This window comes from Accipiter gentilis, chromosome 5 (assembly GCF_929443795.1).
Source record: "Accipiter gentilis chromosome 5, bAccGen1.1, whole genome shotgun sequence".
In the NCBI taxonomy this organism is placed as follows: domain Eukaryota; kingdom Metazoa; phylum Chordata; class Aves; order Accipitriformes; family Accipitridae; genus Astur; species Astur gentilis.
The window spans coordinates 21,564,364-21,576,653 of record NC_064884.1 but is presented as its reverse complement, the minus strand read 5'-3'; the positions used below and the strand labels follow the sequence as shown (position 1 = coordinate 21,576,653).

Sequence of the window (12,290 nt, the reverse complement as noted above, 5' to 3'; positions counted from 1 at the left end):
GCAAATGCTTGTCCAAAATAGCATCTGAAAACAATCTGCAGTCATTCTCTATAAAAATACTTCCCTGTCAGCTCAGCAGCAATGGGAAAGCCTTGAATTAGACTATTCTCCCTGCACAAATACCTTTTGTATAGATTAAAAGAACTGCTAAGACCTCTATCTCTTCAGAATTTTTCCATATGCTTCTTTACAGACAGAAGTCACTTCTAATTGTTCATCCACTTGGCAGGTTTTTCCATCTTTCACACTGTGCCCTTAGATTAACCTTACCAAGTGAGGAAAAGCATTGTTTTTGATAGAAATAAGTCTCTTCACCCTAAAAAAGCTAAAGCATACCCATTAGACACATGCAAACACTGCAAAGAATTAATACAGAAAATAGTTTTATTTTCCACTCCAAGAGATCTCAATAGCAACATTTCAAACTCATCAGAAATAAGCTTTAAAATAAAATATAAGACTGCAAGGTAAAGCATACATCCAGCCCTCAAAAAGAGCTGGAGACTTCTTCAGGCAAGATGTGCTTCCTAAAAAGTACTGCTGAAGGCAAAAACCCATTTACATTTAATATTACCACATTTGTTTTTGCAAATAAAGACTTTCTCTTCCAAAGAAACTCCCCCTGATACTGAGAGGCTTTGCCTAAACAAGGATTTGATGACTCTGTCTTATGACAATATTTTACAGTAAAAACATCTGAAACACTAGTAGGCATCTTCCACCTCTCCTAAAACCCAATGAGAGAAAAGCAATGCTTTAGGACATCCAAAAAAGTGAGGCGAGCTAACAAATGCCACAGGGTGTAGATCAGCAGGGTTCCACCGGATCACTGCCATTCTACTTTTCAAGCATATCAGGATTCAAGTTCATTTTGGTGCAGTGCAAGAAAGCAACTGATTCCCAGCAGAAGAGATCTTCCTGTACTTGTATATGAAAGCATCTGTCTTCCCAAGACTAACTCCATAGACACCATCTGGCACCAGAGACCCAAAATGTGTCTGTCTGCTGCTGAGAAAGGATTCTTCAATACCGTTCACCAAGGAGGATGAATTCCCATCAACATTCAGGGCTTCTGCAGTGGTGGTTTCACTTGTGCCATCAGAAATGGCATTAGGAGAGTCATTTTCAGCACGCTTGGTAATGCCATCCATGCACTTATGGAGATCTTGGCTCAGCAACAATACAATAGTGCCTCCAACACGAAGTACTCTGGCAATTGCAGGAAAAATAAAGGTTAGGTGTTCATTCTGCCTAGCATCAATTTGTCTGTGCAGAACTCAACACTGCTGACACTTCAGATGCCAGTTGCATTCAATAAAGCACCTAAGCACATTAAGGGTCATGGGTCAACTCAGTAAACTATGTCTCTAAATGGAATTTAAATTCCCTATTTTCATAATTCTTTCTAAATGGGAGAACCGGGCCCTGTCCTGACTCCCAAACATTTCTGACCTCAGGAGTTCTTTCCATTGGGTTAGCAGGGAAGATGGACTCGGCTTTTTTGCTCTTAGTATTCTCCAAAGATTGAGGGCACTATTGCCTTCAAACCCTGGTTTTTGGGTCGCACAAGCGTCCACCAGTTTGCAAGGGAACAGCTTCACAGTGCAGCAAGAGCTTTTCAGGCTGGTAAGGCAATTCTGAAGCTGGCCTTTCCCTTCAGAAACTTTAAAAGGTCTGTCCTTTCCATGTTCCAGTAATCCTTAATGGCTTTCAAACTCAGGAAGCCTAGGAAAATTAACCATTGTTTGTAATCCATTTTTCTTAGTACATGAGCAAACATTACACTTTGAAAGAGGGGAAAAAAATTACTATCCTGGCTTTGTTCACAGCAAGTGGATTGAACAGTCTTACTGGTGGGGCTCTCATGGTAATGGTCCCTTCCCCACCTCCACCTTTCCAAGGAAATACTTTGCTTAGGATAGCCCAACAGAGCAAATGAGACCAGAAGACAAGCATGGCCAAAGGGAGGGATGGTCAGTGCAAGCTGACATAAGATTGCCCTGCCATTCTATGGAGCGACCTCACCTTTTTCACCATCTTCCCACCTCATTCCTGCAGTAGGTGAGCAAGATCAACACCCACTGAAGACCAATCCTACAGAAAGGGCTTGTTTTCAGCCAAGAAAATAAATAAAGGGGCAGATGGTTTGAATTGCCCGTTAGAAGCAGCCTGCTATTAGCTCAGCTCAACTCTGCCACAAAATGACAGGGTGAGAGATGAAAGGAGGCATCTAAAAGCAGACCAGGTGGCTAGCTGGATATGCCAGTATATGCTAACAGAAAGGAAAACGCATATCACCATTTTCTGGTCTGAGATCCTTTCTGCCCATGCAGGCTGGTAAAAGTTTGGTTGTGAACCCAGAAGGAAAGCCCAGGATTTTATACAAGCAGACCTCAACTGAGAAAGGATTTTTGCTTGATTTGCCTGGCCATGCTTTAAGTTTGTCTAGTGCATCCTCTCCTCTTTCTCCATTCTGCCTTGTAAAGAACATTTGTGAGTGTGGCTCACACAACAAGCTCATTCCTTGTCAGCTTGTGCTGCCATTAGCACTTCCACAGCTTGCAAGACAAGCCACAACAGCCTTTAAGGGACAAGTAAAGGACTCAGACTTTCACAGCCTGCACAGGACCAGACTGCAGAGCTGGAGACTGTTTGGAATAAAGCAAACCTGAAGCTGACTTATGATTGCAAACCATCAGGGCATTTACATCAAACCCCAAGCGTGTCAAAGGCCACACGTACCTCTCCATTTCCTGGAGAATATCTGGTAGGAGCTGTATGTCTTTTGTGATCTTGAACTTCTTCCCAAATGGAATATCTGAAATCACAGCATCAAAGCTTTCCGAAGGCAACGGCAATGCTGCAGAATAAAGGCATGTCTTCACAACTGACTATGTGAAAAACAAACAGGAGCTATGCCGCCATTCACCTTACAAAACTGCCTAACAGCTTTTTCATGGGTCATGTATCCAGATTCATAGGTCTTTCTGTACTTATCCTCACAAATGGCACGACAAAGCTACCAACTCAATGCAGACTAGGAAGAGACAAATACATGAAAATGTGGTTTAGCTTGCAGATTCCCTGTTAATGGTGATATGTTTGCCCTGACAGCAAGACTTTCCAAACAGGGAACTGCATGGTTCCAAACCAACTACTGCTTCTCAACACACAGTACATGTTTACAAGCAAAATGCAAAAGAAGAGGTAAGCTTGCAAGCACTTCACTTCGTGCAGATGTTCAGATGCACACATATGAATGGCAAGGAACCATGTTAAATTCCTCACCATCCCCCTTTTCTCCCCCCAAGAATCTGGTTACAGCCAGAATCACTTGGATTCTGTCGGAGCTAGAGTCTTTGAAGTATCTCCCCAGAGTTTTTGTATCCTGGTAATAGTCGGTTCTCTTGACTGTGATACAGCACTCCACCCTTGTGGTGGAGGCTGGCCACATACCAGGCTGTGCTGGCCAGAGCGTAGCCAGCACGTGAAAGGACAATACTGTGGGTTCTCCATCACTCAAGGATGCTCAAAACTCCACTGGACAAGGCCCTGAGCATCTGACCCAGTTTTGGGGTTAGCCGCACTCCCAGCAGATGACAGGACTAAAGACCTCCAGCAGTCCCTTCTCACCTAAACCCTGCTGTGATTCTATGCCAGCCTTTCCAGAACTGGCTGGAGATGTTTCTTGGACCATCCTTGGATCAACACTTGCAACACAACAATTTTTTAACAATTTTATCCACAAATGGAAGGACAAGTTACCTACAGTCCTTCTCAAGACATGCAGAAATAACAGCTTCTGACCAGTGACAAAGACGTCAATTACTTGTTCAGTATTAGAAAAGCCTGACATCAAAGTACCTTCCATCATCCTAGAAGCCAAGCCCAATCACAGCTTTTAAGTAAGAAATAAAGCCATATATATTCTTATGAAAAGACAAATAATAATTCTTATCATTCTAGTAAGAAATAAGTATCACAGGGTAAAAAAAATATGCATACTTCATCAACCATGCACAGGGAAAAACAGCCAGCTTTTATCTGTCATGAATTTCATAAAGGACTAATTTAGACTCAGGCTTTGAGGTCCAGAATAAGCCATAAAATATTACTGTCTCCACAGACTAGCTCATGAACTGAGAGCAAAGAGATTCCCTCTTCCAGGAGAAAGGCATCATCACTTAAAACACTCCTACTGCAAAACATCAACAATTCAGCTGAGCTTAATGAGTCCCCACCATTACTTATCTGATAAATTTAATTTACAAGCCACATTTTATCTGGATTTGTCCTTGCTCTATTCTCATGAGACACAAAGAACTCTCACATGATATGTACTCCTTGTGGTATTCACAAATTCATCATTAAGACTACTGCCCATGTCTGACATTATTTTCATTGTCTTCTGCTGACTTTATTCTTGCCAAAGTTCCTGGGGGCAAGGGGTGGGGAGGGGAGAACAGATAATTATCCATTCACTAGCACTGCAGAGTCACTACTCAGCTATTTGTTGAGAGTTGGCTCCACTACACATCACCTCAAGAGAACCTACTTTACCTGTATAATCCCAGAACCACAAAAAATGTCGAACACATCTCCTTGGAAAGCCTACAGACATACCTTTCACAGAAGCTTTAAGTAACTCAATCTTGTCCATCAAGCCTGCAGTCCTAATATTCACATCTGCACCCTCTAACTGTGAATCACTTATATCAGCACCCCAGTAACAGGCTTCCTGTTCAGAGAAAAAGAGAAAAGTCATTTTGTTGACAACCAGGTGTATTTATTTTATAAACCCTTCTCAGAACTGCCTTGTTGCACAGCTCTTCGAAGACAAACCCCTTGCTGGGATATCTCCTACCATTACACAGAGCTATACATGGACCCAGAGGACAGAGGAATGGGGGAAGTCTGTGCTGTCTTCACTCCTTTTCATGTTCTGGTCTGCTCAAGACACTTGTAACTTACAGAAATACTGAGGCTATATCCTGACAGCAAGACCCCAGCTAGCTACAAACAGCCATGCTGTCTCTAATATTGACAACTGACTGTACCATCACATTGACATGTCTGATCCCAGGATAATCCGAGGTAGTTTTACAAGTCCATGGTTGCCTCACACAAATCCTGCAGTATAAATAAAGGGTTTGCAGCACCTGCCTGCACAAGTATGTAGGACTTGGTTTCACATTCCTGTGGAGGAAGGTTTGTACTAAAATACTTTTAACAAGTGCCTAGAAAGACCAGTTTGGTTCCAGCTTTCCAGTAATGGACTTTGGTATAACTGTGGTACAAATTTTTTTTGATGCAACTACAAGCCATCTTGCAAAGGTCCTGCCTGTCGCCAGTGTGATACTCACGGGCCACTCTTTGGCAGCTTCCAGCAGTATCGTTCCTAGCCCACACATAGGATCCAGCACAAAGGCACCTGCCTACAAAAATAAAGGGGTTATTGCATTGCAAGCAAGACAGACTCCTCTCCCAGGACAAAGCTTCTTCAGGGATGTACAGATCACCTACATATTCCCACTGAATCCAGTGTAGGTAACAATAATCACTGGTTTGCCAGGCTAAAGTTGCTTGTAACACAAGATAGTAAAAAGTATTAATAGTTTCACTAAAGACAATGCATCAATGCATCCAGACTTGAGGTGACATTTAGGAAAAAAACTGAGTGGATTGCAGGTGGATATTGGTACCAAATTAATCCATAGAAAAGATCACACTTGCTTCAGTTTTTCCTTGGGAGAACAATCCCAAGCAAGATTTGACGCCTGGACAGTGAAAAAATCTTGCCATTTAGACATACATATTCATACAAGCAATAGCACCTCTCCTGAGAAGAACCTGGGATTACAGCAGATATCTGGTTGAACAGCAGGTGACAGCACACTCTGATCACAGCTAAGGCAAACCCTGCCCACGTGCATTAGAGGATGGAGCATTAAAATCAACACACCTCTTCAACACTTCCAGCTCCAGCTCTAACCAGCAGCAACCCCCCCCTTCATTCAGGACTCTACACCTTTGCCATGAACATTCACTTACACTGATTTCGGCCAGAGATGCCATGGCCCATGCAATTGTTGACCGCAGTCCTGCTGTTTTAATATACTCTCTGTTTGCCAATGGAAGTCTGCAGGCAGCAAAAAAAATCAATCTAAGATAATGGTACAACCACCCAGAAAAGCCCATGTAATATGAAAGAACAAATGAACTGGACAGATCTGCAGACAGACAGATAGAAACTATAGTCTGCTTTTATCCATAACTCACTGCAAAGTCTGACCTACATGCTCAGATAACCTCCAGACAAACCACAAGACTAACGTGACAGTCCAGTGAATATTAAACCAGAAGATAAATACTCACAGTGGACAGCAAGACTATTTAGAAATTATGCCTGTTCTGATACTACCAAGACAAATCTGGTGAGGAGAATGCCTACCTGAAAAGAGGAATCCCTACCACAGAATGAATGTCATTAAGATGTATAAAGATCTGAAAGAGGAAAAAAAATTACGTTAGAAACTCTCAGCCTGACACAATAATAGCTTTAACTCATTTAAGCGAGACACAGAAGATGTTTCTATGAACTTCTGATCCTAGTTTTTAAGAACAAAAATACACACTTTAGACAATTATGATTAATTTGAAGAAATCACACTAGATAATCTGAATGCCACTTTAAAGGGGATTTAACATTTAAGCAAGCTGTGAGGGGAATTTTGCCAGCCAGGAATCCATCAGCAAGCACTTGAATCTTTAAGGGAACTGATTTTTGTAACACTGAATGGATATTTTTAATTATAATACCATTGACTCTAAGCAGGAGAAGATTATTCACTGTATACTAGCACTCAGCTATTCACATACCCCCCTCCTTTAAAAAAAACAAACAAAAAAAAAAAAAAACCAAACCCCAAAAACCCCACAAGTGCCACTAAGGGGCATTTCAGATGGAAGGCAAATATGGGCAATTCTTCCAGAAATACAGGCAGCTCAAAGAAATTGTCCTTCTGTTCCACAGAAGCATCCCAGAAGATGACTGAGCTCCCCAACAGGTCTTGCATGACTGCAGTCCCTCCCCAGGAAGCCCAAAGAGAAACACAATGCTTTTGCTGCATCACAGTCCTCAGCACTTGAATGGTTTCAGAGCAAAAATCTGGACAAGAGCCCCAGTTGAGGCTCAACAAAGCCATATTTAATGCATAGCCCTGGAAAAACCAGAGCCAGTAGATGAACTCAGAGCTTTTAGAGAAGGCCTCAGACCTCCCAGCATCAGTGCTGAGAGCAGCTTCCATATGCCAAGCACAGGAATGGAGAAACAGCTTGTCAAGAGCAATGACTCCTTTCCAAGGTCTCCAGGCAGCTTGCACCACAGATGGTGTCTTAAGCAAGCTGCTTGTCAGGGACAGGGTCTAGGAGGAGGCTCTTTCAGAAACAGCACTCTCGAGTTCCTTGAGAATGTGACCTTGCTGCTTGCTCTCTTCACCTACAGAGGCTAAGCTAGCTGCCCAATGGCTCAGGTGATCTCCACTTTTAACACAGAGTCCAGCAGTTTGTAAGTGTGCCAGATCCTGAGACATCGCCTGTATGGATCCTTTGCCTAACGTACAGGCCCATGCTGGTCATTCTGGTATTTGTTTCAAGGCACATACACAGTGGCTACTAAAAAGCTTTGCTCAGCGCTACCAGATGATTTCTAGTTAAATTCAGCAGCAGAAAGACAAACAGGGAGAGGCCATGGTCCTTGAGTGCATAGGAAGCATTGAACAAAACAAATGATAATTGGGGGCAAATCTGGAAAAAGCAACAGACCATCTGGCAGACAAGCACCACTACCTCCAGATCAGCATCCCGCAGATCAGCCCGCCACCCACACTGCTTCATGAGCGCTACGCCAACAGCTCTTCCAATCTCCTGCAAGGGGGAAAAATAGTCACAGGCAGTAAAAATAACAGAATTAAGAAAACTACAGATCACAGCCTTGACTGCACAATCCTTAGAAATACCTGGGAAAACAAAGAGTCTCTCTCTCTATCCCTAGGAGAACAATTTGTACAAAGACCAGAAGAGGTACAAGAGGGCAGAGCAAGCGAGGGGCAGAGCAAACACACCATAGGACAAAACTAATATCTCTCAGCTGGAGTGTGGGAGGCTGAAGTTCAAGTCCTGCCCAAGTTACAACACAAGTTGTCATCATTTTAGAATTATATAGCACAAACAAAATATTTCTGATGGCTATAAACTAGATCACCTAAGAGAAATATCTGTGAATCCATAACTGCAACTCACAATTTTAAAGCTTTTATGGCATTTAGAAAGCTCTGACTACCTTCAGAGTATGAGAGTTCAAACACACAGCACAAATTTAAGCAAACATTCTTGTTGGCAGGCTCATGTATGCCATCTTCCCAAGGTACTAGCTTTAGTAGGAAAAAAAAAATCTAGTTAAACAACTGTTATCTTCAAGGAAGAGAAATCTACATAAATTGCATCTGCACAGGTTTTATTTTTTTAGTTTCCTCACAGTAGAAAGTTATTATAGATGGGAAGAGGGGCAGACAAAAGGGCCGCTGGATGTCTCTACCCCAGCGCGCTCTCCCAAGGACTAAGATCCATCCCCCAGGATGCCTCCCAGGGCTGCACCACCCTCCTGGGGAACAAGTTCTCCCCAACACCCAACCAGAGACCACCAAAGCTGCAAAGTTCTGGTTTTGCACCTTTACACTGTCTGCCACAATTGAGAGGAGTGTGGCTCTTGTCCTTGCAATGACCCTTTAAGTAGCTGTAAACTACTATCAGATCACTCCTCAGGCTCCAGAAGCCCAGCCACCTCAACCTATTCCCTTTACTTATCCTCAATAAAAGGCATTGATTTGAAAAATACTCAGGGTAAAAGCACCCAGAAATTAACAACAGCCTTTATATTTCCACTTGTTTAAGGCAAATGCAGGTTAAGGGCTTTTTTGAGAAAATACAGAAAAAGCTTTGATCAGTTTGTTATTCCAAAACATGCAACACATAATTGAAATGACAAATTAACTACCATCTCCCTTCACCTTTGCTAAATTCTTTTAAAACATAGACACATTAGCATACCTGTGAAGTAAGTATTTTGGCAACTGCTCCACTACAACGACAAGAAACTCTGAAACTGAAGCGAAGCTGCTCATTTGCAATAGGTTCCTCCCCACTGCTTTTGGAAGGGTCTTCTAAGGAAGTCTTGCTTTCAGTCCAGCAGTCCTGATCACTCTTTCTCTCTGGTACCACACACCTCTCTCTGCCTTCTGCCTTACATTCCTCAGACATAGTCCCTCTTACTTGTTCCATTTTCTGCCTTTTAGTTGCAATGTTTGCCTCTTCTGATTTTCTCTTGAGAGGCAATGAGGTTTTTTGAGAGACATTATCTTTTTGTCCCCCACACCCATGAAGGTTTCTCCAAACAGAGATAATATCCAGCCAATACTTTGGCTCCTCAATGACAAGGCTTTTAATCTCATGCAGCACTTTCCCTGGAAGAAAAAGCAGTTTTAGGTTAGGTAGTTCAGTCTCAGCATTTCATTTTCCTATGGATTGAGAACAGCTGTTAACAGAGACTGTGTTCAGATCTCATTCATGGGTGAATCCAGGAACCACAGCAGCAGCAGCAATCACAGGCACAGCTGAGCTCTCAACACCCACATACCCCACCAGCAGAGATCCAGGCACCCTCTGATTACAAGCTCTGCGGAACCAAGATTAAATCATGCAAGGGTTGAATTCTGCAGAATTCAGCAGCTCTAGAAAACCAGACCACCTTTCAGAGTCATTCCCAGGGACAGAGGACCAGCCTGCTATCCATGCCATCCTCCCCAGAAAGCACTTGGTCCAGGATAAAGAGGTGTGGGACACTTTCCAGGATTGAAAGACAGACACAAACATGAATCAGTTTGATTCAGCTCAGAATAAAAGCCACAATTTTATGAAGGAAATCTCTCCTTGCTATCCATCAACCTGCCTTCAGTCTTGCAAAGTCTCTGACACACGCCTAAACTTACATCCATGGGTAGTCTTCTTGAGCTAGCTATGACAAGAGAGGCATGAGGAATATAGAGGCCAGTTTAGAAACCTTGAAGCTGGTCAAGGTGGGGGCAGGGGAGAAAGTACTTCTAGTTCTCATTTTAAATTTTAGAATCACGGTTAAATTTGATCCTGAAAACTGAAGGCCATTTGTGATCTCCCAAATAAAATCCCACCAGCACGCAGATATCAATCCCCCTTACTTCAAATTCTTACTCCAACACTGACAGAGAATATGACCTGAGTAGCTGAGATTTACAAGAAATCTGTGTACTGAACAGTTAAGTGACACAGGAAATATATCTGGGTCCGCTTTGACTAAAAGAAAAAGACTCATCGTTAAAACGCATACAACGGGTCCAGAACTGTAGTTCAGTGTTGGGGGGGGGGGGAGGAGTGGTGGTGGTGTTATTTTTCAGCGCGGGAGGGAGGGGTGTACACATACGCATATATGTATGGTGCCAACAGAACCCAGGCAGGTAAGGCATCTTTTTAAAACAATCTTACAGGCATTTTCAGCACACAAAAAAAGCATTGAAAACACACCTAGGTGAAAGTTTCTTCAGAACTGATTATTGTCAATTAGAACTACAGCTGCTAGTAAAAAAAAAATAACTTTATGAATGGGACTTGAACTGGGCCTTCACGTTTGTGCACACACCCCGTGAGCAAACCGGAGGGGATGGCCCGAGGGAAGGAGTCAGTATCATACCTTTATTTCTAGAAACGGGAATCGGGGTGTGTTTCTTAAGCAGCAAAAAGACTCGCTCTCCAGACTTGAGTTTCCTCAGCTCGCCCGGCTCCGCCTCTGTGCTGAAGAAGACCTTTCCTGAGACGGAGTCCACCTCAGGGGAAAAACAGAAACCAAACCGTAGCGGGAAGGTGTTTTGGGCGAGCGCTTCCAGCAGCCCCTGACGCCCGCTTGCCAGGAAGAGGGCAGCGCACACCTCGGCTCGCCGGGGGTGGCGAGGGAACACGGCCTGACCGAGCGGCAGATGTCCCTGCCCACGGCGGGGCGGGGACCAGACGGCCCTTAGGGGTCCCTTCCGACCCAGACCAAAACCAGGCCCATGGGGCCCCACGCAGATGGCGGGCACAACCCACGCCGCGGCCGCCCGGCTCAGAGGCGCGAAGCGAACGAGGCCGGCCCCGGCAGCGGGGGGGGAGCGGCGCCGGCTCCCCTCTCAGCTCACCTCCGTGGCGCCGAGCCGCGCCCGCACCTCCCGCGCGAGGAAGGACTCCAGCCCGCGGCCCGCCGTGCAGAAATACCGCCCGCCTCCCGCCGCCATCTTGGCCCGCCCCGCCGCCATCAGGGCGGGTGGGGGACCCCGCCTCCGGGCGGCTCGTCCGCCCTGGGAGCGGGCCGGCAGGCGGCTGCGTTGGTACGAGAGAAAAGCGCTTCAAAGCACCAGCTCGGGACCGCTTCACCCCTAACTGCGTTTATCACCGTGATGGGAGGTGGTGCCCTGAGGGAAGCATCAGCGCAGGCAGCGAGACGAATTACTGCAGTGAAGCTCTCGCTCCTCCCGTTTCGGCGGACGACTGCGCCACCGCTCCTGGATGGGCGGGGGGGGGTGGGGTGGAAGAGGAGGATTGCTGCGGTGCAGAAGCGGTGTCTGCATCTGCACCATTTGGGGGGAAAAGCTGTAGACCTCCCCCGGCCCAGCCGGGAGTGATTCAGCACCCACAGCCCAGGGGAAAGCGCCCGGAGGGCAGCTGGGAGCCAGCAGCTGCCCCCCACAGGCGACCTTCTCTGCTGCAGGCTGCGCAGGAACTGTGATTTTCCGCATTACTGTGTGGTACAGGGCAATGTTGTCATCCACCCTTGCCACTTCTTCACTGGGGACGGAGACAGAGTATAAAGTAACACAGATGTCATGAGCCACACATAGTCCAGTCTTTGGGTGGGCCCAAAAGGAAGCACTCCAAAAAGCAGGAGTGGAAGCCTGACAGCTGCCTTTCACCAGATGCTTACCTTAGTAAACAGCAGAACAGCTGCCAGGGCAATCAGGCTGCATAGTGGTCTCAGCAGAAATCCTGCATTTCCAAGGTGCCTTCACCCAGCTGGGCATCAGTGCAGAGTAGCTGCATGCTCATGTGAGGGCATAGGGATGGAACAATTTCACAAGGTTACCTAAAACCCTCTTTGGCCAGACCACCCTCTCCCTCCCCAAAACCCTACTCTTTGGTTCCCTACACCTCTGCTGCCTTGCCCTGTCAGC

The 12,290-nt window shown here is 45.3% G+C and overlaps 1 protein-coding gene across 2 annotated transcripts; it reads right to left on the bottom strand.

Moving 5' to 3' along the window:
• Positions 1-366: 366 nt before the first annotated feature.
• Positions 367-11,381, bottom strand: THUMPD2 (THUMP domain containing 2). 2 transcript variants are annotated; one of them, XM_049800794.1, is made up of 10 exons: positions 11,262-11,381; positions 10,781-10,913; positions 9,109-9,521; positions 7,849-7,926; positions 6,452-6,504; positions 6,052-6,139; positions 5,364-5,435; positions 4,624-4,738; positions 2,743-2,818; positions 367-1,209 (listed from the first exon to the last, which is right to left on the bottom strand). In XM_049800794.1, exons 1-10 carry the CDS (start codon positions 11,376-11,378, stop codon positions 867-869), a joined length of 1,488 nt encoding a protein of 495 aa, XP_049656751.1. In that variant the 5' UTR covers positions 11,379-11,381; the 3' UTR covers positions 367-866. The 2 variants fall into 2 exon arrangements, with proteins under 2 accessions (XP_049656751.1, XP_049656752.1); XM_049800795.1 differs by lacking the exon at positions 367-1,209 and adding an exon at positions 1,245-1,725 and having other exon boundaries at positions 2,743-2,860.
• Positions 11,382-12,290: the final 909 nt, after the last annotated feature.